We start from the raw sequence: 27,190 nt of genomic DNA on the forward strand, positions 1-27,190 counted from the left end.
ATCCATTTAGGAAGACCCAAAGATGTAAACACGCTGGTCCAGTGGCACAGATAACAAAACTAAGTGCAAACTTTATTTTTGGCTTGTACCGGTGAAGCATGTGATGTACAGTGTCCCAGAGGCAACACGTGTTATGTTAGCGACTGGGCACTTCACATCATCCACTGAACATGTGAAAAGGAGCCAATTTGTCTCTCAGACTTATGTCAGCGCATGTTCACGCTCGCTTTGATCACACCAGTCTAACTAATGTATGTGGTGGATTATGCAACTTAAAACTGGAAGGATTATGTTGCTCTTTCTGAAGCAGGTCAGAAAGAGCAACTTAGACCAATAATTAGGTCTTAGTGACCCAATTTATTGCTGGCAAAAATAATGATGGATGAAAACGTGTTTTGTATTGGAACAGTTGAATTGTTTGGTTTGTGTTACCATAAGTTTAGCAATGATAAAGTGAGCAAAGATATCCATGCTATTGCAAACAAACAATAAATGAAACCACCTTATACACTCCTTTTTCCAGTAAGAAACATGCATAAATATATAAATTAATAGGTGTTCATACTTTTGTCTATTTGGGCAAGCTGGTGGATTTGCAGGCCTTTTAAATTGTCAGACATTAGAGTGTCACTGCTTGGTGGATTGTGAGCTATAAACACTACAGAGCTGTCTGTTTGAAGCATTTATGTGGGAATTGTTTGGGGAAGAAGGGATAGTCAGTGATGTAACCATAATCTGACCACCGATATCCATGGAGTTATTGGAATGATCTAAAAGTTCTATTGAAGTAGACCCAGAAAGAGTTCATTTAATAATGTTCTCTGGTAAATTTTGAGGCTTCAAAGTGTTGGTCTTTAGGTAGGAACCAGTTGGTACCATCGTGATTAAATGGCTGAACTGTCAGTGAAATACAAACAGGATTAAAATGTGTGTAGTGACCATGAAGTGTTTTGACCAGAATTTCCCCAGGGTTTTTTTGTTGGTTTTTTTTGTTCGCTTTCACAACTCAAAATCTCTAAAACCTTTGTTTGCAGAACTGAAAACATTTTTGAGAAATATACAAAGTCTAGAGATATGATTTTTATGATCATCTTCTGCAGAAAGCATTCCCGTTCAAGGCATCCACTGTGTATGTTCTCGTTCCTCATGTTTGGATCAAGGCTTCAAGAGGAATCCACTCAATTCGTCCTTTCTACCTCTATAATTCATCACTTCAGCACTTCTTACCTGCTCCTGTAAAATGTAGCAACATAGTCAAGATGCAGCACTAGAAAAAAAAGACAAACAAACTAAACCTCCATGTCTACCTGCATTTCTGACATGTAGCATTAAATATTTAAGACATCACCTAATGGAAAAGAAGGAAGACGCATCACTAAATTTGAGTCATTCATGTTTCTTTTATGTTCATCCACACATTTCTTACTTTTGACCATTCCCCTCTAGAAACTCTTTGCTCTTCTGCTGGTCAGCTGGATTTTATGAATCAGATTAACGTGACCTTGAGCTGACCTGTAAGGGTCACTCTCTAGACAATAAGCTAGTTTTAAAACCAGCAGACACTCTTAAAACTGTATTCGTTCCATGTTACTTTTACATGTTATGACTAAGATTATTGTTTATACTTTACTCTGCACAAATTCTGTCTCTCAGATGCTGTTAAGAACAGCTAAAGTTGGAAATATTGCCCAGTTTTACTTGGTGATGCCACTGATATAGCAGTTTTAAAAGCCTTGTAGCGTTACTGCTGTATCAGCAGCTGTTTTTGAATTGGGCCATTATTGACAATTGCCCAGGGTGGCATTAGAAGAGGGGAAAACACAAAATACCACCCCTCTGTCTGACAGATATGACAGTTTTCTGTATTTCACAAATAATACAAAAATACTGGCATCATAAGTCATTTATTCACCTGGATTTTTCTTTTCACAGTATACATCATACAAAAATATAGAGTACCAAAAGTTTACAGTGTCCAAAAAAAGGCAGTGTTCAGTCAAATTCACATCAAGCGAGTTTTTTTTAGGGCAAAAAAAAATACTTTTAGGGCTCTTTGAGCAAAGTGTGAGGAGGATACTGAATTAAGTTCAACAGATCTCTATCCAAATTAGGTGTTTTCTGCTTCTTATCTCAACATTTGCAAAAGTATTCACTCCTCTTGAACCTTTTTCACATTTATGAGGTTGTAACCACAGACTCCAGTTCACATGAAAGACCAATACAAAGAAGCAGCCAGAACTCCATTGTGAAACATAGCAGTGATGGCATCATGCTGTGGTTATACTTTTCTTCTGGAGAAATAGTACTACTGGTTGAAAGCTTTTGCAAGGCTCTATCTTTGAGAGGGTGTCTCATTATAGTCAGATTTGTGATTTAGACACACACAGTGATATAAACATGGCACAGAAACAAACAAGCAAACAAAAAAACACAATTTCTTGCTCATTTTGATTTAGATAAAGGTCACAAAAATAACTTTTTTTTAGTTAAGGGCAGGTATAGTACAAGTAGTGCTACATCAGCAAAGAAGTGAACAAAATTTGTCATCAACTTAAAACGGTACAATTTCTTTTGCTATTTTACAAAATCATCTAATTTCTAACATATTCAGAAAAGATATCCGTCAAAGAAACAATGTCATTTGGCACCAGATACAGAGAAAAATGTGTAATTTCAGCTAAAAAGTGCGAAAATGTTTGAGAGTTTGAATATCTCTGGCGTTATTAATGACATCTTTGCTTAATGAGTCCCAAAGCAGAAATCCTAGGATAAATTCATACTTTGGGAAAATTATATGATAATAATACAGAATTTCACAACCTTAAGTAAGGCACAGTGCACTGAAACCATTTTTTCCTCCTTTCAAATGTATTTTATTTATACTTTAAAACTACCAGGACTTTAACCTTTTGTGGCAAATCTGCTACTAATGCTTGTTGATGCTTATTCTCAACATATCATATTTTGTATCTTTCTAATTAAAACAAGAATGCTATTTGAAGTAGCTCTACTGTATTACTTTTCTATAATTTTGGTCTTACTTTACCATCTCGTTTTATGTAGTTACATATATTTTTTTAACCTTAGTCTGAATATGCATGGATCTATTTACCTTTAATTTGATGGCGGCACTCCTCAATTTCACTTATACTGTAAATTAAAGAATTTTTCTATAAAGTTTAAGCATTTTGCAGCAATTGAGTGGTCAGTATAGTTACCAATAATTTCCTTTATTTGCTAACTAAGAATTTGAAAATGGCCTCAATTCTTTTGTCTAAAAACAAAAAAATCAACAAAATGAAGCATTAAAATAAGTCTAACTGAAAAAGCAAAAAAGGAGAGAAAATCTGAATGGGGGCAAATACTTTTTCAGAACACTGTATACAAAGGATGTAAAACTTTTGTTTAAATGTTTGTTTTTGTTTCTCATTAATCGAACAATATATGATCTCTAAGAAATAGCTTCAAATCCCCAAAACTTAAGAGGCAGCACATAAAAACAATATTTACACACGATATAGTAACTTAATTGTTTTTTTTTTTTCATTTGTGACATGATTATATTATTGATTTGTATCTACTCAGTTTGAGGAACAAAGCTGAATTGTTTGTAATTTAAGAAAATGTGTGATTCACATGAAATAACAACAACAACAAAAAGTCTTGAATGTGTCTGAATTTTACTTTATCATCAGAGATATTGCTCAAAACCACAGATGGGGAAACTTCCTTAACCAAATAAATATTCTATATACAGTACAGTTTCATTCAGAAGTTTATATGTACATTTACTGTAATAAATGTCAATAACTTGGGGTTAATGGGGATTTATTTGATCCGTTATTTTGCAAATAAGTATAAAACTTGCAACTGCAACAGCATTTCGAATCTTTTCAATTTACTATAGATTTTACCATTAACATTTGGTCTCTTTAAGCAAGCTGCAGTCAAACCACTGCTGTTTTTGCTTGTGTATAAATTTAAGCCTGTAAGTTTGATTCTCTGTGGATTAAAAACACAATAAATGCAAACCTTTCTCAGGATAGTTGTTGTATAACCCCTCTATTCTGGAAGGACATGTTAAATCCATTTTTAAAACCTTGAATCAAAGAAGTATGGAAACTTCTGACCAGGACTGGAAATGCCTCAAATATAGCTTGATTGAATTTTATGTTCACATCCATGAATATTCCACCACTGAACACCATTCTGCTGATTAAAAACATTTAAGTTTTCTGTTTCGTCTTCTTTTCATTGTAGTTTTGACACGAAAATTAAAGCAAGTGAGCCACAGATCCGCACGTCAAAGCAGAAATCCTTTCAGAGAGTGCATGTCTGTTAGCATGTGTTATACCTTGTGAACCAGTCTGTTGCTCAACAGGGTGTAAGAAATCCTGATGGTTCCTATTAAGAGTTGGTTTCCCAGAGTTGAAACCGCTCTGTCACTCCGCCAGAACATCAGTGCAGAATGTCAGCAGCCATTTTTAGTTTTCAGAGTTCATAAAACAACACATCCTGCTTGTGGAGTTGAAGGCGAGAACATTTTTGTTTTGATTCCCCTGAGCCTCTGGCAATGACGTCTGGGTGGCTCTTGAGTCAGCCTGACCAAAGGCAGCTCTTTGTTTGTGATTGACATGATGTTTGAGACCAGAGGAAGGTCTTCTTCTTCTTTCTATGGGTGGATCTCTATGAATTTGGATATCGAGACGTTTGCTTCAGAAATTCCATTCAAAGAGTGAAAGTCATATTTTATGTAGACTTATTACGCGCTAAATGTATTTTGAGAGTAGATTTCTGTTCGTTGTGATGACTGTGGTTTACAGCTGAGGAAAAACTTAAAAAATATATTCTATTGAAAAGTGTATTAAAGATGTTTGTTTTGTTTTTTAAATACAGAAATGTCACCCAACTGAGAAGTATTCCCACATACTATTTGGTCAGGGCTCCTTTTGCATGAATTACTATATGAATGCAATATTGGCTGCTGATAGAACTCAAAATTTATTATGCCGTTTTTTTAGTTGAACCTTTTCCTTCCACTCAACTTTCCAATAATGTGGTGAAATATATAATGAATAGGAAGCCAGATTTCCCTTGTTTCATTGGTTTTGTGCAACAATCAAGTTTTCCAAAACTTTTGGGTGTTCATTACATCCAGTATTACCAAATTTAAAATAAATAAATATTACTGAGCCTGTAGTGCCTCAAAATATCCACTTTTTGAATTGAATTTCTGAAATAAGTGACATTTATTTTCAATGATGTTCTTTATAATTCATAATAGTAGATGTTAACTGAAAACTGTTTGGATATTTGTCCTTAATTAGGATGTTTCTGGTGATTGGGAGGAAACTGCACCCAATAAAAAAAAATTCCAACAGCCAGGAAGATGTTTTTAACTTTCAGGAAGTTTTCTGGTTATGTTGGCATAGAAACTGCTCCTCTCAGCTGTGCATGTAGGACCTGCAGGGCGAGTCGGGGTGGAAGTCGTACTTGCTCACACAGGGAGGGTAGTAGGTGGCGGTGAACATGTTGCTGGACGCCATCGGGGAGGAGAAGTGGTTGCACGTCTCGTCGTTGACATGGAGGTTGTTCTTGTTTAGCGTCTGCAGCATAAAGAGAGCATTTGAAAAAACATTCCCTAAGTTAATATATATTATACAGTGATGTGAAAAGTTGTTTGTCCTCTTGTAGATTTGTGTGTTTTTCTTAATTTGACAAAAAGTGAGAAAAGCTCCAAAGCAAAATGAATCTGTCAGTGGAGGAAGTGCTATTCACATCACAGCCAGCAGGCCCACCTTGAACTCCATGGGGATGTACTTCTCGTTCTTTGGCGCGGCATTGCCCTGCTTGTTGTACGTCAGGTGGTTGGGTGTGCTGGGGTGGATGACGGCAGACTCTGCCGACGGCCGGTTCAGGTGGTGGCAGTACGAGTATGCCAGCGCTGAGAGGAGAGCTGCAGCGAAGAAGCTGGCGAGGCCCACTGCCACCAACTGGAACAAGGTGAAATCTGGAAACAAAAGCAAACAGGTCTCTGTTCTCTCAATGCTTATTTCCCCCAACATACAACAGTAGAAAAAACTGAGCCTTAAAAACAACCGACTTACTTCCACAGCTCTGGTTCTCCTGCCCGGGTAAAATAACTGAAAACAGACAGAGTTAAAGGAAGAAAGTCACATTGGTTGGGTCTCTGCAGAAATTTGCCATTTTTCTAAAGCAGTGTCCTGGTAGAAATGCCTGCATACCTGGTACCTCATGTGGCTGACATAGCCTGGACTGAGTGAGGTTTCCCTGGCAGAGGCTGGCCTCAGCCTCCTGCTCCTCCCCACAACGCCGGCTGCGATGCTGCACACCCTCGTCATCACACTCGCCCCAGTCCATCCATTCACCCCAGCCTGCAGAGCAGGACATAGAAACAATTTTTAAAAATTGCTTTTTTGCACAAACTACAGTGCTAGACCTTTTTTTTCCCTCCTCGTGCTTGTCCAGACTCACACATCCAAATTATTTTCCTTCTCACTGCAAATATTGATTTGTTTGTGGTGAATTTCCCAGCAGTGTTCATTCAAGCACCGTTTTTATATCTTTTGATGACACGCTGAAAAATGCGAAAAACCTTAGGTCATTAAGGTCATATTAATTCCTCAATGGCAGTTCCAGTTTTAAATGAATGAAAAAATAAATGGAGGTATTCATAAGGAAGAACTAATGTGTAAATAATTTTTTTAAAAATCATAAACTGACAAAAATTAGATAAATTACTTGCTTTTATTTGACCTGGCAATAAGGATGGATTTTAAATAATATATGTGCAGTTTCACTGAAGAACCTAATCAATTTGAAAGGAATTAATTTGCAAAAGTTTTTTTTTTTTAAGCCTTCACAGCCTTTCAGTTGACTTATATCCCTTTATCCTTTTAACATTCTTTCATGTAAAAACAAACTTCAGTGTATCTTATCTGAAAAGTGTGGCGTGCATTTGTTTTCAACCACTTTGATTCAAATATTGTCTAACCGCGTTCTTGAATTCTGGCTGCAGGATCATTGCGGTACATCTTTTGCATTGCATATACAGTGGATACCTTCACAGGGGTGTATATTACAGAGGGCCTCCTCTGTGTGCAGGCCGATGCAAATGTCCCCTCCATTTGCAGGGGCCGGGCTGCTGCATGTCCGAGTTCGCTGATGGTGGCCGCCTCCACAGCTGGATGAACACTGGGTCCAGGCAGACCAGCATGACCAGGCTCCACTCACTGCAAAGTGATCACTTCCATTGATTAATCTGATAGAGAATAGTTTGCAGATTTCTTATTCAACCACTTTGCCTTTTTTCACATAAGATTAAAAGTGTTTTAAAAGTGTTAAAAATGTTTAACACTTTCTGTTAAACATTTTATTGCCTAAAATTCAATAACTTTAGTGAATTTGAACTTGAGGCATTTTGGCTTAATTACTGCTGAGAATGGTTTTTTTTTCAGCAACTGGCCTTTTTTGATTCCAGTTAATAATTAATAAATTACTAAAAAAAATGACTAAATATTATTTCAGTAATTGATTCACCATGATTACTCCATTCACTATCGTAAACTAGTGAACAGTTTACCTGGGCAGGGGTGAGCATTACAGTCCTGATACTCCACCGGAGATCCAGCACAAGCTGCCAGGTTGGTCCTTCCTTCTGACGTGGAGCAGCTACGTTTTCTGGTCCGGAAACCTCTGGAACACTGCTGAGAGCAGCTGGACCACATTTCCCATGGTCCCCATCGGGCACCTTGGGGTTGGGACGTAGTTCTGCCACTGGTCCGCACCAACTCTTCAACCAGAGCTACAAATCCGGCGAAAGTACGGTTACTTTCAGTCAGTTGAATTCCTAAGTTCTTGTTATGAGCAGCGTCCAAACTGCATACGAGTTCAGAAAATCCAAGTGGTCCATGAGTTCAAATAAAGGGCCAGTACTGGCAGACTCAGCAGACAGAGTGTTGTGAAACATTAATTAATGAAGTGCAATGTGGGTCAAACTGAAAGCACCAACAGGCACCCACAATCACAAATTATTTACATATGAATCTGAAGCGTTCAGGGTTTCAAATTTGAATTTAGTCTCTGTACTGCAGCCAAAGTAAGAAGAAAAATGGATTAAGTGATGTAAAAATGAACAAAGAGAAGGATATAAATTAGAAAAGGGAATCCTTTTCCAAAGATTCACTTAGAAAAGGGAAATAATTGTTCTATTTCTACACTTTTCCAGACCTGTAAAATCCAGGTTTTTCCATAAAAACTGTCCAAGTTTCGGACAGAAACAACCCCAACAATCAAACTGGCATCTGGATTCGCCATCATTAAGGGACCGTGAGATCACAGTCAGTACCAAATGTGTTTTTACTGCTTCATCAGCATTGTTTTGCTGCTGTGTCCAGTACTCACAGTCAGTCTGGCAAGCTCCGGAGCCGTCGTTCGGGCAGAAGCGGGTCTCCAGCTTCTTCTTGCCCAGCTGGAGTTGCTGGAGGTCATGAAGTGGCGCCCGGCAGGTGTATCTGAATCTCTGCTCCTGGCGGGACCCGTCGTGGCTGACATTGACCGGCATCCAGGGTGTCCAGGGGGTGTTGCGACGCACCTCAGGACAGCTCTCCAAGTTGCAGACTTTATACTCCTGGAAATCAGTATAAAGGAATCTCAAAAGTATTTAGTTACACTTCACACTCCCTACACTGAGCTAACATAAAAGAAACAGCATTTTTTCAAAAGATTTTTTAAATATTTACAGATTTTCTACAGATTTCTTCCCGCAAACATTTGATTTTATTCAAAGCATGCCTGTACCATTGCACATCCAGGGCAGGTGTTCCCATTCTCACAGGTTCTAGACCTGGACTGGACCCCTCCACCACAATCAGCGCTGCAATGAGCCCAGGGACCCCAGGCTGTCCACAACACAGGCAGAGGACACAGCTTTTTCTCATTGCACAGCCTGCAAAAAATAAAAATCGCAAAAACAAACGGTGTCTTCACTGTCAGTCCTGACACGTTTGTAGCAGCCGCAGGAGGGTGGGTTCCTCACCGCTCCTCCCGACCCTGACCGACGCATATTCGACCGCCATGGCGAGGCGAGGGGTTGTTGCAGGACCGCTGCCTCACCTCAAATCCGATGCCACAGCTGCTGCTGCACTGACCCCAGGAGGACCAAGGAGTCCAGCCACCATTTCTATGTGAAGATTGGGGTAACGTGAGCATTTTTAGATTTATTAGAGTTGATCTTGTGGGCAATTTTTTTTAAAATCCTGAAGTTGTTTTAGTGGATATTTAGAAAATAGTGTTGAAATCCTAAAGATCTCCATGGAAATCAACTTTACCTGGAGCAGTTCGCCACTTGGATGGTTGGACCTTTGCATTCAACCCCTCCACATCTGGCCACCGGTCCGTCACACGAGCGGGACCGACACTTGCAGCTGCTGAAAGTGCCCTCACCATCGTCATGGTTACAAGGCTGCCACACTGCCCAGGGACCAAACCCACCATCCTGCGTCAAGTTCCTCACCTCCGAAGGAGTCACATGAGTCTTAGTCACTATCATCCAGGAATGTACTGGGTTACAATAATACCTAGAACTTGTTCTTACTGGGCATTCGGTGATGTTTTGGATCCAATGGTTCATGTTGGAACTTCCCTCAATGGTGGTGCATAGTTTCTGCTCCAGATCCCATCCGCAGTAAGGATCCCGAGCCTCCAGGCAGCTCCTAAAGCAGACGGAAGCCTCATCTTTGTTTTGTGGCTCGCACAAACATTATCTTTAAATCTGAGAACATTACACAATGCAGATAGTCCTACAATGAATTTGTTTAGCTCAAAGCATGTTGATGAAGGTGGTGCAGCCACAAATGTAATTGAAATTTAATTGTCAGTCAGTTTACAGATGTCTTCAGCTGGTAACACAGTGGAAGACATCACCAGGTTGTAGACCTGGTGATGCAGAGTCTCATTGAGAAGGCAGGTGGTCAGCTTCGTACCGCTCGGTTGAATAACTTGAGCAGCGTTCCAATGGGATCTTCACCAGTCTGTCGTTGAGGCCCACGAACAGCGACCTGTCCTTCTGCAGGATTTTCAGACTCTTTATTGTTCCCCTTTGCCCCTCTGGGAGGATCCGGAGCTCTTCAAGGTAGCAGCCATGAAGGCTTTTGTTGGTTGTGGCCAAAGCCTTCAGGATGCTGCCATACTCTGATTGGATCGGGCCACATCAAATTTAAAGTGAGCAACATATCTAGAGGATTATCACATATTTTACTGAGGAATAAATCTCCTTTTGTTACCTGTGCCAATGTACATGACGTGGTAGAGAGCACTCTGGCCTTGCACAATGTCCACCACCAGCTTGGAGAAGCGGACATTGTCCTGGGTAAGAAAGGGGTCAGTGGTGATTGGCTGGACGACGTCACTCATGAGGAAAAGCCGCTGTGCGTCCTGAAGACTACGCTCTGTTAGGTTCCCTCCGGGGCCGTCTTCCTCCAGTGTGCCGCACTGAAGACCAATAGCATGCAGACAGGCAGGTCAAAGAACACTTTCTCCTTCCACTCAACCTTACCATTGTTTTCCAGAATATTAACATTTTTAAGCTTTACTTGTAAATGCAAGAGTTCATCATGAATTCACAACAAACATTTCTGCAAAGGTTTGTGTAAAACTACAGACCAAAGAAATGTTTTTTTTTTGTTTTCTCTCTTCTTCAAAAGACGATGTTACGATCTGTATTTTAAGATTTGGGAAACTATTACATTTCTATTTTTTGCTGAAATATTTTACTTTTATGGTTTATTGCTTTGAGAATTTCAACACTTATGAAATCCCAGCGACGGTAAAGGTGTTTGTGTTTATGAGGATTCAGGTATTAAGATATGGACAAAATGACAGGAATTCCTAATATTGCTTATGGGAAATAATTGATTTTGTAGGAATGAGGAGGGCGAAGCAAACAGCTGTCGCTTGGATTCAACATGAAATAGATGATCTTTGCTTTGGGGATTATACCTGGAAATTGGGAATAGGGTTTGGAGTAGAGAGCCAGGCAGTGCGGGGGTTCTCCTGGAAGCGAAAGGGTCCATTGAAAGCCAAAGTGATGGAGCTCAGGTTGAAGGCACAAACAGCCGATGCTGATATGCTGTTTCTAAAGGAAACAGGGAAGTGTTAATTATAGTCTCATTTGACCAGCTTGACAAGAAAGAGAAGGTAAAGAGTCAAGATATGAATCCAAAATTCACAGACTCAAAGTAAAACATGTTAAAAAAAAAGAATAATCCTCACACATTTGTGGTAAAGATGCCATAAATGACGTCTTGCTCCGGCAAGTGGAAGGTGCTCTGCAGCTCATTGAAGTAGAAAGGGATTTCGCCTGAGCGTGAGCAGTTCAGGCGAGCCTTCATGAAGGTGGTCCAGGTGTCTTCCAACAAGAACCGTCCCCCCACATCGTTCTTACAGACTCGTGCCACCCGAGAGAACACCGTTTTCCCACAGTCGTTTTCCACTGCAGTCTCTCTCAGGAAGAAGTAGGCAAACCGGCCGATTTCATAGGCAGACACAAAATGAGGCTCTGGTGGAAAATAAAAACATAAAAAACATGGAAAGCTAATTTGGACATTAATTAGGGCACTTTCAAAAATCATCTAGTTGCAGTTTGAAAGAGAGTATTGTCAACAACGGCTTTCCATTGGGACAAATCTAAACAGGTGTGGTTCCGTTCTAACCATTGAGCCATTTGGAGTTGTACTGGGCGGTCCGAAGAGGTGGCATGTTCCCCAGACTTCTGTAGATGACCGGGTCGCGTCCGGAGAAATCGATCACCGTGGCGGCGTACAGTTCCCCCCTCTGTGTCACCATGGCAGTGGAGTTGTGGCGGGGGTCGTAGGGACAGCGGGCGACACCGTTCACTGTGTCCAGAACATGACTGGTGTTGGAAATCTAACAGAATGGAATAAATATTTCTTTAAATATTCAAACAAAACAAAAAACATATCAAATGAAATATGGAAAACTATTCAGAAAAGGCTGTGAGTACCAACCTGCCTAGATACACAGACAGGCGTGAAAGCATTTGTTCCACATGTGAAGAGCATTCTCCCATTGATGAGCAAAACCCGGATGTAGTTTTGACATTCGTCCTGCATGTCATTGAAGAGTGAAAGATTTGTAGTGTTTGAGTTTGCTTGAGTGAAAGTGATTGACTCGGCCAGATTTTGCAACATATCACCTCAGATTTCCCCTTGCTTTGACACGAGCGCTTTGTGTCTTCATCAGGAGACCATTCGGTTGCCTGAGTAAAAAAAAACCAAACAGTTTTGATAATTTATATTTTAAATACTGGTTGCAATGTATGGAGCAGTTTTTGGAGTTGAGATTTTAAACATTCAATAGCAAGACTTAAAACAGACTTAAAAAGGATTAAAACAGAGGAATTATTCTGCACTTCTTGCTTACCTGTATGAGGGAGGTGTTGCTTAAACTCAGCCGGAAGAGGAAGTTTCTGAAAAATGAAACTTCTGATTAGAAAGCAAATTGTAAGCAGTGGGGAAGTCGTGTGACGGTTGTACTGACCTTGCCCCTACAATTAGTTGGTTTCTGCTCATGTCCATGGCCAGCTGGGAGAAATCCTTCACTCCTGGATAGGAAAACTCAAACATCCACATCCTCAAATCTGGAAATTGGAAGACATACTGTATCTCAGACGTAAATAGTTTTTGAAGACTAACGTGTTTAAGTAAAAGTGAAATGTATCAAAATCTAAGAATTTGAAAGGGGTTTCGGGAGATTTTTTTTTTTCAGTAGAGAAAAAACATTGTGGTTTTGAAGGATCTCTTCAGGGTTCACAAGAGCACAATCTTCCAGAGGCGCGAACTTAAAGGTTGCACTTTGCGCTTGATATGTTGCCAAATTTTGACATTTCCAAAACATAAAGATGTCATAGAGCGAGGCACAATGTTTAAAGGCTCATTTACCTCTTTCAGAATTTTTTTTCTTGACTTATCCTGCAAATGTTTTCTTCTTGTCCGAATTTTGGGTATTTTGGGTGAGAAAATAAAATAATGTTTTAGTCATTTTAACCTATTGCATAAACTTTCTGCATTCAAAAATATCTGGTGTATGTTTCAGAGCAGATTACTCCTCCTGCACTGAAAGGAATGCACACATCTCACATTTGAAACCGTTAGAAATAGAGACTAGAGGAAAAGTTATTTCAGATACCACTGACAATTGCAATCTAAATTAATTAGTTTATTATGTGTAAATAAATGAAATATTGAAATTTGATTCAATTTGCTTTTATTCCAAAAATAAAAGCTGCCCCTTATTATCATTCATTAAATGCAACTCTTGATTTCTGTGAAAGCTTTTTCATGAGAGTTGTAGACCAGCTCTGATAGAGTTTTCAGTTTTCAGGAGAGTTGATCGCATAAAGCTTGAGTGAACTTGGCTGCGAAGCAACCAAATGCGGAGTCCAAGCACACGCTCACATTCACAACACTAATCCTGCAGCTCAGACAGAAAAGTCATTTGTTTTCCAGACACAGACTTGTTCTAAGTCCTCGGACTTTGACCTCTGCAGTGCCAACACGGTGCAAGACATTCAGATTGTGCTGCTTTCATACATATGCATAGAAACCTTGCAGAAAAGCGCATAATGCATTTCGTCAGCTAATCTAAGCTTGAGAACTTTCAGTGAGTAAAAGGAAGAACTCACCTTGATAGGAGACAACGGGATGCTCTTTCCTGCTGCAGTCTGCAAGACTGACGTTCTGGCGCTGGGACAAACTCACAGACCAACCAATGACCAGCATGAGTCCACAAGGGGAGAGGGTCCATGCCCTCCACCCTGTCGTTACCATAGTTACAACCACATTCAGTCCTAATGCAGGTCCGCAAGAATCACCTGCCGAAGACAGAAATTAAGAATTAAAACTCGTTTGCAAAATGTAGGTGGTAAAATAATAAAAAACATCAATCATGGAGAAGCTTATAGTTTTTTATCTGCTCCATTCGGCATTCATCTAAATCAGCCCTGAGTCCCCCTGCTGCCTCTGTTTGACTGCTCCGACAGTCCGGCCTCTCACTGTCAGCGGGATACAGTCATGGCCAATTCACCTTAAAAGGGCCAGAACCGCCAATCTCTTTAAAGATGCCTCTAAAAACCGAAGGTGGCATTTCTGACTGAGGGCCTCCTCAGAGAGATTCGTCTGGGCTCACAGCCAAACAGGGGGCATGAACGCTTATCAAAATCCATTTATGCACATCCAATCTGCTGACTGATGATGACTTAAGGTTCACAAGGGGACTGGTTTGTATCAGTCGTGCCTGTTGGGGCCGACAAACAGCTTCATAAGTTTTAAAGCCGCGGTAAAGTAACAAGGTGGAGTATTTTATGCGGATGTTTGCTTGTGTACTTCTGGAAGAATAGTTTAGGATGCAGAAGTTTATCCAAGAAAATTATAACAAAGTTAAAGTAATTCTTGAGCTACATTTTGAAGACGAATTTTCAAAATATCAATCGAATCTGATAGAGACCCACCACATAAAACACTCGCAATGAAAGCTGTTTTAGCTTCAATGTAAATTCACACTCCACTTTTCATATTTGTTTTATAAAGAAAACTGTTCATCCTTTTCTACCTATGCGCTACTTCATATTGGGTCATATGAATTGAAGTTTGTGATTGGAAGATGGCGAAACGTGAAAAAGTTCAAGAGATACGAATAACTTCACCAGGCACTGTAATCAGTTGGTTTACGTTCCCCATTACTGAACCATCAGAATGTCATTTATTTTACAGACGGCAAATCTCACAGCTTGTTGCAAACTATTATTTTGCAACAGCAGAGCCTTTAAAAGAGGGACATCCAGTGAATGACCTGCAATCCACTAGAAATATTTCCAAACAATTAAGTTTGTCTTTTTTTAACCTGTACCTAAATTTGTGGTGATGTTTGCGATATGAAAGCAGCTGGAATGCCTTGCAGCATGCTGTCAATTTTCATCTTTAGTTTGCCACCAGCCATGGGAATGAAGGCAGTGAAGATCTACTCGCTGTGAGAACTGCGTGTGTGTGGAGGCAGAGGCTTTTGAACCTGCTGGTTCTTACATTGTTGCTCAATGAAGTGGGGAGGGAAACGCTGCTTCCACTGCTGGCCTCGCTTTTGTGTTGTGGCTTTGCAAATGAGACGGTGCACGGCCCAGCAACAGAGAGGCCTGATGTTCTGGGGTCTGTCTGTTTGGGAACAATGCATGTGTCACACCGATTCTCCAGGGCTGCAGAGAAACATACTCACACAGACAATCAATATGTGTCTCGTGAAAGTAAATGGGGGTCGACGCATTTTTCATGTAAAAATTACAGACTTTTGATGACTCAACGCTGTAGAAGTTTTGGTATCATTTTTAGAAAGAGGCTTTGAATTTGGAGTTTGGAAAAAAACTAAAATATGGAAGGATTGAATGAAAGAGGAAATGAAGGACACAAGAAAGGAAAGAAATAGAGGAAGGGGGAAGTGACTAAGGACCTTTTTACAAGCCAGAAAGAAAAGACAGGCTCAGGGAAGGATGGAACAAAAAATACAAAAAGAAAAAAGGTTGTCCAGAACCCTTCTTGACTCCAACAATCACTCTCACACTTTGAAGTTCTTGGTGATTTGGAAAGCTGTTCATAATGCTAATATGTCTACCAGCAGCTTTTTAGGCTATTTTGAAACAAAGCGATGATAGCTAACCACGTATCTTTGCAGAAACCCATTGCTAACATGAGGCAGCAGTTATTTCAAGCACATTTGAGCTTTTTCATTCAATGAAGTGAATTAAAAATTCTTGTGTCGTGGGAAAAGTGGAATTTTGGAAATGTTGTAAACTACAATCTCTCTGCGCAATCCTTTAAAAACACTCATGGAGGACAAATCTTATCCTCAAGGAATTGAAATATCTTCATCAATAAATGGCTCATTCTGAGTAATCTGGATGTTACTCCAAAGGCAAAGTTCTTGATTGTATGGTCAGTCTGTGTTCAATCGTTTGTGATCTTAAATAATCTGATTCACATGTTGCTGACTTTAGCTTCCTCTATTGGATTGGTCACAATTGCAAAACAAAAAAACTCTTAAATTAGTGTCAAAGCTGACGGTCCATCCGACATGGCCCAGCTGATCAGACTATGTTTTGTATATTTGAAGCAAAAAACGCATTTTGCTGCCAGACCTGAATCAGCCTTGAGCTATTTTGGATTGAGTATCCAGCCATAGTCGAGGTGAAATAGGAAGTACGGCAGAAGAAATTCAGGCTCAGCACTGTTTCCAAAACCCACCGGCCTGTCAGAGGATTTATTTATGATGCTGCCGGTTTTGGAAAAACACCACAAAGCCATACCAGCTTGTGTGGAGATTAGAAATACAGACTCTTCAATTCATGTGACCTGTTTTGTGTTTGCACTGAGGAGGGAAAGAAATCCCACAGGACCTCAAAGTAAAACATGTGACCTCCTCATACAAGAAACCATGCCAAGGTCTTAACTGAGGAACCAGCTGCTGTAAGGTACAGTAAATAACACTAGTGAAAGACAGCTCTATGTTTTGGCATCTAATGCAGCTCTGTATGCCTGCTGTTTTACTCACTCGGGACTAATCTCGCTTCTTAAATACCTGGATTTCCACGGGGAGAGATTAAAACTCAGTCGCACAGAGCTAAACCCAGATTAAGCAGTAATGTTAGCACTCACTGCTTTGATAAAATCAATCCTCAGCAGACCAAAACAATCGGCAGTCGTAGCACTTTACACCGAGAACAAGCTTAACTGGATTGTGAAATACATACTGTTGACCAAAACTAATGTGGGCCCGCAGGTCATTAGGCTGAGGTCTGTTGTCCATCATCTCCTCTGATGTTAACAGTTTCCTACACCAGAAACGGCTCTGCTTGCTTCCTCTTTAAACCCAATGCCTATATATGGGTAATCCCTTTGTTCTTGTACTTCACCCTAACATTTGTTACTGCCACATGATTTGGATAAGTTCTTTAAATACTCATCTCTATTTGGAGAAAAGGTGAAACCCTTTCATCAACCATAGAGGTTGATGTATTTACTTTGTGAATTAAATACTTGGATCAATATTTTAACTTGAATTTACCAAAAAAGCATTGATAGGGGAGGATGTGCGTGTGTGCAACCTAAACCTGGTTTTGCTGAGCAATAACACAGAGTCACTCTAGAGTCTGATGAATCACAAAGAAGTTCACATGTCCAGACCTCCGGGCTTCAAAAGGACTTGTACTTTGAAGTTCACTAAATAAGTCTCCCAGCTGTGGAAATACCTTAAAAATCCATTTCTGCTCATGATCAGTAATTAAAATTTGTCCGGCCATGAAAATTTGTAATTTCTATAGTAAATTGCTTGTGTAATTATTTTCCTTTGTGTCAAAGCAAAGACACACTGACTTTGGTGAATTTGTCTTGATATTTTTTTGTATAGTTCTCACCAGATGGGGAGAAATTTCACATCACAACCAACAATTTAAAGCAATTTTCTATATTTTTGTCATAGTTTACTCTACGGAAACTTGGCCGTGTGACTCCATTAAATACCATGCACCAGAAGGTGGTTGCTTAATGCTTTTTTTTGTTTAGTTTTACTTTGGGGGGAGGGGTCCATGATTTGATGCAAGTACGAAATGACTTGATGGAAGTAGCAAGGAGCAAAACGGTAAGCCATAGGTGTGAATTGTGTGTTCATATTGATCCGGAGCAACTCTTGCGCTTTGGAGCTCAGTCTCATTTACTCACAAGAACTTTCTATTCAAGCACCCTTGCCTTTGTCTTCAGAAGAAACTGCAGCGAAGAACATTTCACTCTTCTCTTAAGCCAAAAGGATGGCCCTCCCTCAGTGCGTCTCACTTGAATACCTTCAGCTCACTGCTTGATTCTGCTTGATTACGAATGAAGGTGGGGAGAGTAAGGCATGGCTGAACCTCCTTTGAGACTAGATGACAACCTTTACTACATCAAACAAGCACTATTCTTCTTTTATTTTCCCCCAGGATGAATTAGGCCGCTTCCTTCATTTCTCGCAGAACTGCCATTATAGATAATCATATATGTCGCACGATGCCCACAAAAGATGGAGCAATTTTCAAACGGACAATCGCAGGGTCTTGAAAACGAGCCTGCTGAGATGGTGGGAGAGCACGCTGAGGCGGGCTTCAATCAAATCCAAATGCTTTTCATTGTGGAGATGTATGACAGGGAAATTAATTACAAGTAATTATTTGTTCATTCAGCTGCCCTGTAATTTGTTCCCTGCAAGCATCGAAAATAAAAGTTGGGGGTCCCGCATCTGACCCTCGTATATCAGACTCTTGTTGAAACCAACCGAGTACTTGGACTCAGTCCAGATATCTTGAAAGGAAACAGTGAATCAACCCACTCCTCCTTACTACCACAAAACCTGGGATTCCTGCTCTAGATTCCTCCTTAATCTGAAAAGAAGATTCACAAGAAATCCTAAAAGCAGATTCCTGAAATTCTTTCAAAGCAAGCAACCCCTCAACTGTAACCAGCAGTAGTATTGATCACCACTGGAGTCGTTTTGTGGAGATTTTCGACTTAGAGCAAATGGATATTGAGAGGCCACCCGAAGCCTCTCCATCAAAATATTCAGAGAGGACCATTTCCGAGGCAGTGTTCTCAGCTCCTTCCTAGTGGGGTGAATGGCCTCTCTGTGCAACCTGCCAACTTTCTGCAATGGCTGCTCTCTTTTACAAGTGAATAGACTGAGTTTAGCCACAGTTAAAAAGACACACTAACGTGCCATGGCTGCCCCAACAATGGATGCTCGGGTTGTGTGCCAAACCTAATGATGGCGGTTTGGCCCTGGCAAGAGGAGGTAGAGAGGAGGAATCCTAAAGAGGCACACAGCTGCACGGATCATCTCATCTCTGCTCCCGCTGCCTTATCAGTAAACTCCTCTTCTTTTGCTTTTCTGGAAGAAACGGTCCAGCCAGGACGGTTGAAGAAGAGTTTCACAACTTTGTGGGAGTACATCTTGGGGAAAATCTCTATAAGTTTCGTGCATGATTCCCAGAATATCTTTAAACAACTTGCTTTAGAAAAAAAAAGTTCAAAGTCTTTGCAGTAAATAATTGGCAATGCATATTTCACATTGGAACATGAAATTAGTCTATTTTAACAGAAATTCACATCTTTGTGCAGAAACCTGTTTCAAAAATAATTTTTCATTAGAAGGTATTCTTGGTCTGGTTTTTTACTATTCCTTTTTTCTTCCATTCCTTCTGGTTGCAGCAGGTGGCTGGTTACACAGAATCGGGTTCTCCTATTGGCTTCTTTTTGTTTAAAGGAACAAATTTCTCTCCACTGTCACCACATGCTTGCTCAGGATGAATTTCCTTGGATAGCATTGGACTATTTAAGCGTTGACATTTAAGTGATCAGCTGGATTGGACTGTATTTCTTAATAATTTGGTGGATTATACATTTCACTTGTTTTGACCTTGAGATGGCAGTTATTTTTTTAAATTGGGGATCAATGAATAATCTATGCTGAAGTAATGATGAAGAAGAGGGCTAATACAGACAGAAATCAGCAACAAAGATGTATTTTCTGTCTTCTTTAGAAAAATTAAACTATCTTGTAACAGTATCACCGAGCTGGAGTTGCTCAAATGTATCCTGACCAAACAGCTCACTATTTAGTAATCACATCTGCTTCACGTACCAGACTGTCGTCACCAAACATAGAGCAGGGACCGACAACATTCAGGACCACCACAAAAAAGACAGAATGATCCATTCAAAGCCACCTCACATGACCAGTGTTTGGGTCACATGATGAGACATGACAACTGAGCAAACTTCGTCCATTCAGGAGGACCACGGGAAAGCAAACAGGTGCAGGGCTGCTTCCCAACCCCAGAATGAAGAGCTGTGTTCAGTTTGGTGATTTTATCCTTCTCAGCACTATGATGTTCAGATGTTTCAATTGATTTTCTATTATATCCAAGGAAAGTAACTGGCTGGATCCTTTCTAGTAACTTTATTTTCTTTTTCTAAAGCCAGCTGAGAGTTTACTTGGCTGTGTATTTGGGATCCTTGTTCCAAAAACACTGAAGTCTTGTGCAATCTTAAGGTTCTGTCATCAAAAATGTTTCAGCACATTTCTCCTTTCTTCCTTCTTTCTGTTATTTGGAACCTGCCAGTACGATGTACTTAAAAGATAACTCCAAACCAGTGTCCCGATCTAAAACCTCACTATTGGTATAGTGCTTTTGGGGTGATGTGCAGTGTCGTTTCTCCTCCAAACATGACATGTTTAAAGATATCCAGAGAAATTTATTTTGGCCTCATTTCACCAGAGTCTATTCTTCTGCTATTTTATTAATTTGTCCAGGCGTTTTGCAGCAAACATTAAACAAGTTTAGCATTTTTTTTCTTCAGAAGTGGAGTCTTGTGCATTCAAGTCATTGCAATTGAATGCATTACATACTGTTTTCTTTAAAATAACAAAACCTTATAACCCCAGGTTTCTCTCTGAAATATGTTATTCTTTTTTTAATCCTCTGCTAAAGTCTTGTAGAGAGCAGCTGGTCATGGCTGGTTAATAGAGAAATACTTATTTTGAATACCTGTTTCATTTAACTGCCTATGAAAAGGAAAACAATTAACTTTCTGGTTTTTATCACCAATCAAATCACATGATATGCTTCTCATATCAATACATTTTTGCCTACTTCATGTCGACAGGTTCTAATATTTCTTCAGTCTGACAGTTATCAGGTCTGGGTCTGGCTAGTCAAATTGATTAACTACTATCAATTAATATGTTAAGAAGCGAGATAATAATACTTTCTATAGGGTAATTTGGTAGATCTGCTTTGTAGATCAAACAATTTGATAACTTTCACATTTACTTGGTGAAATTCTCTTACAATAAAGTTTGATGCTCTGAAACATATTAATGTTTCAAATCTGTTTTGATATCAAGAATCATATTGAAAACATATAACTCCATGGACTCTTTCAGGCTGGCGATATTAGCATCACAACAAGAGAAAAATCAAAACATCAGCCACCGCTTCACTCATTCTTACATTCATCTAACATGCCTCCTGCCTCACTTCTCTCACACAACTTTGGCTGAAAGGGAGCAAAAAAAGCATCCAGCACACATCACCTGATGTCTTAACAAACGGGTATCCATGCTGAACGCGGCGCACGGAGACACAGATAAGTTGAGGGCAAAGAGCTTGCAGGAAATGCGGTCATGCACAACAAGGAGAATTACACCAATGGACAGAAAAACACAGCATTTGAACAGCCAGCTTCTCATGGACCACGTGCCTGCTTAGACACTGCATATTTATAATAGAAGAATACATTTAAAACATTCTTTACTTACTTGCTCATCCTTGCATCCAGAGTGCAGAAAAAATGATAAGCGGTGCAGATCACGGTGCTTCACATGACGGGAGGGAAAGAGAGCGGTATAAAAACCACGAGGGGAAACTTGGTACACATCGACACACAGCCGCACGCTGACCAGAGAGGGAGCAAGGAGGTGAAGGGAGGTAGCGGTGCATGTGTGTGGGGGGAGGAGAGACAGATGAAGGGGGCAACTAGGAGGACTGGGCATTTCTGTTTGTGCTCAGCAAACTGGAAAGTTCCTCCAAAATCTGAGCAACCAGCTTTAGATTTAGTTGAAGATTTTGTTAAAAAAAGAACTAAATTCATGAGATTTGCAGAAAACAGATTCTCATGTAAATTCATACTTTTCATATTCATACATAAGATAATTATGTGCATTGTTTTCTAAATGCCATTACAGTTTAGAGAAAGAAAGAATGGAGACTGATTATGTCTGATTCCATGAACTTATTGAGATAATTAATCTATAGATGCACAATCTCTGCAGCTGCTGCCTCCTGCTGGAGCAAAATGTTTTTTAGTTTAGTTTCAGAACACCAACATATTTATTTTCATATTGTAAATACCACGTTCCATATTCAAGAAGCTGAAATGCCTTGCCTCAATGCTATCTATACTATTGGTTGGTATTTGCAGAACAGCCAATTCAGGAGCTCTATTTATTTTCCTTAGCGCTGATTCGCTGAACCAAGATTGGTTTACTCATTCAAAATATTTTCCTGCGTAATTCAACTTGATGCAAACACCATAAGGAACCCAATTCTACCTAATTACTGCTGGAGAACTGTCACCTCTTTGATATAATGTGGTTCTTTGGAGCGTTGCATTGGAAACAGTGACGTTCCAAAGATCAGACACCAAGCTTTAGGAATCCAGAATGTAAATTAAGATTAAAATTACATGTAGCATGTCAAAACTTAGCAGTTTGAGAGATGTGACATCCTTTGCAGGGCACTACATGCTGGATTTGGAATATTGCATCTTTACATTGACATATTCATCAACCCGTCTGTGTCAACAAGCAGAAAATATTACGCTTTGTCTGAGACATCGGTCGGGCTTGGCTGGAAAATTGGCTGTCAATCTGATAACGGGGCAGCGGTGACCTACCATTCAGAAATTAATGACAGCAATAAATCATGTGGCAGGCTCGTTTGGCTCAACATGTGCGCAGTAGAGCATGAAAGACAAATAACATTTCCCGGCCTCATCCTCCTCTTTCACAGGGTGGACATCCATCTCTCTCAGCCTCAGCCACAGCAGAGTCACCCCCATCCCCACTCTTCCACCTTTGAGGATGAATGGCTCGTTTCTGTGTAAACTTCAGGATGACCTCCTCGGGTTGTGTTTTTACGGCACGCCTGTCACCACAGAGGCTAAAGGATTACAAGCATGGCGAGAGCTCAGCAAGTCATTCTTTCACCAAAACTTCTCACTGGACTTAAATGAACCCGACAGTTTGTCAGTTAAGTGAGTGAAAGTAATCATGGGAAACCACAGTTGTCCATGAATAGATGAAATCCGTGAATACTCGAGACCTCCTCTAAAAGCACTCATCAATTAACATGTTGATTATTCTGACGATTAATCGGATAAAAATATTGACACGCTGCAGATTTTTTCATTTAACCCTTTTTTTTTTATAAAATGTAAGAAATACATTAAAATACTAAAATATCCATTGTTACATGGAAAAAGCCCATCGATCTTGCACAGCCTCATCAATCTATGATCGGGAGGCATGAAGTGGCAACCCAACAACTCGTAACCCCCCCTCTCCTCCTGTCTTTCAATGGACGCCTTGTGCTGCACATAGAGCCGGACTGTGAAGCAGATTTGTGTGTCACAGAGAAATATTGACTTTTAATACTTTAAACACGCAGCTTACTTCGCGTTGAAGACTGGCTGTGTTGATCTTTGAAAATCCGAAGGCCACTGAGGTCCACCTTTCCGCGGGAGCTGTAAAAACCCAGCGAGCAAGAGTCACACCCGCAATCTTTCACACATTCAGGTGGTTTCCACCAGCCCAACAATATGCACAGTGAATCATAAATAAAAACTACATGAAATTCTGGAGAATGTTACAAGAAGTAAGCCAAGACCTTTACACGAAGTCCTCAAAACAAAACATCTGCTCTGCATCTGCCGGTATGTCTTTAGATTTTATATGTTGCTCTTCTTATGGTTTGGAAATAAAAATGCTAAATGGGGCAACTGTGGTTTTCTAAAGCAGGTAGTTTGAGCTATTTTTTTACTTTGGTTGGGATCTCATGCCGTTCCACTCGCTGCCTATTAACCCTTAAAAGGTTTCCGAGGCTGCAGAGAAAGCAGTTATACATTTAGTCTTCACATCATTAGATTAAAACAAAAATATATATATATATATTTATGTGAAAAGACATCATGAACGGCGATATATGTTGAGACTTGCCACACTTGCATGTTTAAATCATTAAACAAATTTTCAAACGATCTGTTTAACCTCATTCCACAACTTCCTAAGCTTCTTACTTTTACTAGTCCGCTCCAGAATCTTTTTCTGGTCATTTTAGGGTGAATGCAAAATTTCTTTAATCACATCTGCATCACCTTCTGCTGCTCCCCATACACTAATTTCTATGTTCACATGCTGACATCGAAACTCTGTTTCCGACAAGACTTACAAGAAAAAGTCTCAACATGTTTACTTAAACAAATAAAGGTCAAGCACCCCCTTAGAGCCTCCTGTTTGTTTTGGCCAGAGTGAGCTAGAAAAGCTAAATGCTCAGCTTCCTGTTAATTGCAAGAAACAACTTCAGGCTTCCGCTTTTTCACTTCAGCTCGGTGTGATGCCAGCGTCCAGCTGTGTTTCTGCAAACACAGAGGCAGGACTCAACAGGAGGTTAAATAAACCCCATTCATGAATGGGTTAATTTAAACTTTCATTGATTTATTTACCAGCTGTCAAGCAAATGTTTGCAGGGTTCTATGTTCATATCTGAGGCAATATTTATATTTTTAGCTCAAAAAAATTAGAGGAAAAACACAATCAATTCAAACCTGCTCACCCAGTTCTTGTTTTCAGAATCATTGACTTGTACGTGGCACAATTATATAATTATATATGGCGAACCAGAGCAGTTGCAGCATTATGCTGTGGCGGTGCTTTTCTTCAGCAGAGACCAAAACTCTATCCAGTCAGAGGTGCAGTGGATGCTTTAGATCTAGAATGTTCTAGTCAAAGCCCAGACCTGAATCGGATTACGAATCTGTTGTATGTCTTGAAAATTGATCTTTACAGACGCTTCATGTCTATATTTGCTGTGGAAGATACAAAGGGTTGACTCATGATGCGAAATAAAAATGCACACCACACTTTTCAGATTTTGTTTAATTGATTAAAAATTCAGATAAAAATACTGCAAGGTTTCTATTTCAGACTGACAAAATGACTGGTAATTTACCTGTCTGCTCTCTGCAACCCTGGCAGTGGATTTTAGACTCTACCACTAGAGGGTGCTGTAGAGTGAGGCTGAATTATTAAATAATACATTTTATAAACACAGGCCTTTTGATATGTTTCACCCTTTTCTTGTTAGAGATGATTAAAATGCTCATTGTAGCATAGCATTAGATAATGTTAAATACTGTTAAGTTTGGTTGTCAAAATCAGAAATATCCTAGGCAACTAAATATGAATCTAATTAAGATCTATTCGAAAGTTTTGTGAAGAAGGGAGTTTGTACGTTTTTTCTTTCTTGTACCAGACAATCGGTTTTGAAAAACAATTACAGGTAAGTGGCATAATTGAAGCATGATTTGCTACCATCTAGTGGATGAAAATATATAAAATTATCTCCAAAAACCCTATAATAAAATTAAATATTACAATATTATCTAACCCAAAATTGAGTTCCTCACAATATTACAAAATTACATACGGCCATTAAGAAAGTTATAACATCCTCCAGTCATTAGGCTTATGGATCATCTTCCTTTATTCAAAACACACCTGTTCAAAATTGATTTTTCATTTTACATACACATTTGAACTGTTGTCAAATCTTGTGTGCTGATTTGCATTTTAAAATGAACCGTTTTGTTGATAATTTTGTTTAATTGTTCTTCTTAAAGTGGCCTTGGGTTTTAGCAAGTCACTTTAGAATAAAATGAACTATTGGCATTATTACAGTCATGAGATACAGTAACAATCTTCAGTCAGAGGCCTCTTCAGATACCCTGAAAGACTGACCTCTACCTGAGGTCCTTCTTGCCCACAATGACTGAAAATAATTGGATGAAATTAGTTGGATAACTTTTAATTTCATTTTAGGATTTTTATTTTAATTGACTTATTGACTAATTCACATATTCTACTATTTTGTTGTGATTTATATGTGTCTATTGGAGTCCTGGTGACAAATAACCAAATTATTATCTTATTAACATTATCGCATTTGTGTTTTTATTCTCTAAACATTGACGTAATAAACTCCCGCGCTTTGACAGTTCATTGGTAGCCAATGCAAACAATATATTCAAGTTTCTGTGTCGCATAAGCCAGTAAGGACACAGAGTTTCTATTGACCAATAGCGAGCGCCCGCTCCCAAGTCCGTGGTCCAATAGAGGATGGATAGAGTTGCTCAAGCCAGCCAATGGTGTGGTCTCTAAATTGTGCGGCCAAAGGTGCGTCTGCCGGGTTCATTTCGCCGCTTCTCCGCCCGGCTGCTCTTTTTTGGATCTAACCGCAATGGCGGAACAGCAGCAGTTCTACCTCTTGCTGGGGAACCTTATGAACGCTGACAACAATGTCAGGAAACAGTCTGAGGTAAGACGAGACTCAATTTTCCTCCTGGAAGACTGTAGAAAACAAGCTAGCTGCCGATAGCCGTTGAGCTTGGCCGCGCGCTGCGAGCTCTCGCGGCAAACTCAGTAGCCCACGTGTGATGTGAACCCGAGCAACGGCCAGCTAATGGCTAACTACTACCGTGTTGCGTAGTTAATGTGGACCTAAACAAGCCTGGCACAGCATGCTAGATATTTTATCCTGTGCTGGAAAAGCGTCCGTGTTTCTCAGTAGCGCTAAGGAGCGCTGGCAGAAAGCGAAAGGACCCAGTTTCTTACGTCCTAATCTCAAATCCCCAGCTGACAGGAAGTAGCGTGGAGCTAAGCGGCTACTGCTAGCTTCGGTTAGCTACTTACAAGCTAAACATGGATATTAAAGCTTAACCTGACCCGATAAGTTAAAATGGATCTATTATGATACACCACAAACCCACACATGGATGCCGTAATAACAGACGGAGTATAGAAAGGGTGATATAGGCTGGCATTAATTAAGTAAACGGTCTTTGGTGTTTTTAACTAAAAACTTGAAAGTTTCAGGTTGTATCCTCGCTTTTCACTTCATTGCAATGCTGCTCATGAAGTCAGTTAGTTACTACTCAGACCCGATAGGTTAGTTTGGCTGAGGATTTTGCTGTGTCTGTGACTAAGCTGGCCTGTTCCCCCCTCCCACAACACACGCCATCACCATGAGCCTCTTTACCGCGGCAAGGCATTGTTATGTTTCCCTCCCTGGTAGCCGACTTTTGGATGAGGTAGTTGAATCTTATCACCCTCCCCCGTCACTGGGAGTCAGCGCTTTCCTTTCTAAAGCCCAGCCAGCCTGTCGCAATGCTAAGCTCATTGGTATTCATCCCGGATGGAAACGTCCCCGTTCTGTCCTGCTCACCATAATGGGGGAATTGGTCCA

General features: G+C 40.0%; 2 protein-coding genes across 4 annotated transcripts in view; one reads left to right on the plus strand and one right to left on the minus strand.

Annotated features, from left to right (window-relative positions):
* Positions 1-27,190, plus strand: part of kpnb3 (karyopherin (importin) beta 3) — a 39,246-nt gene that overhangs the window by 2,125 nt on the left and 9,931 nt on the right. The window contains exon 1 of one of the 2 annotated variants that reach the window (XM_055024942.1): positions 26,090-26,263. The exons of the other annotated variant lie outside the window; for it this stretch is intronic. Within the exon in view, the coding sequence (XP_054880917.1) occupies positions 26,186-26,263 (78 nt within the window). The 5' untranslated portion in view covers positions 26,090-26,185. Of the gene's footprint in view, positions 1-26,089; positions 26,264-27,190 lie in introns of those variants that run through there. 2 annotated transcript variants of the gene reach the window in all.
* On the minus strand, positions 1,889-21,544 carry LOC129355399 (semaphorin-5B-like). Of its 2 annotated transcripts, XM_055024945.1 has the most exons (23): positions 21,430-21,544; positions 15,120-15,245; positions 13,724-13,912; positions 12,580-12,679; positions 12,463-12,508; positions 12,236-12,298; positions 12,048-12,146; positions 11,733-11,946; positions 11,293-11,578; positions 11,020-11,155; positions 10,305-10,512; positions 10,005-10,212; positions 9,617-9,734; positions 9,351-9,535; positions 9,059-9,202; positions 8,821-8,968; positions 8,425-8,650; positions 7,604-7,825; positions 7,083-7,253; positions 6,246-6,395; positions 6,108-6,143; positions 5,799-6,010; positions 1,889-5,606 (listed from the first exon to the last, which is right to left on the minus strand). In XM_055024945.1, the coding sequence occupies exons 3-23, from the start codon at positions 13,866-13,868 to the stop codon at positions 5,445-5,447; spliced, it is 3,279 nt and encodes a 1,092-aa protein (XP_054880920.1). In that variant the 5' UTR covers positions 13,869-13,912; positions 15,120-15,245; positions 21,430-21,544; the 3' UTR covers positions 1,889-5,444. The 2 variants fall into 2 exon arrangements, with proteins under 2 accessions (XP_054880920.1, XP_054880919.1); XM_055024944.1 differs by lacking the exon at positions 15,120-15,245.

This window comes from Poeciliopsis prolifica, unplaced genomic scaffold (assembly GCF_027474105.1).
Source record: "Poeciliopsis prolifica strain line A6 unplaced genomic scaffold, Auburn_PproV2 SCAFFOLD134, whole genome shotgun sequence".
In the NCBI taxonomy this organism is placed as follows: Eukaryota; Metazoa; Chordata; class Actinopteri; order Cyprinodontiformes; family Poeciliidae; genus Poeciliopsis; species Poeciliopsis prolifica.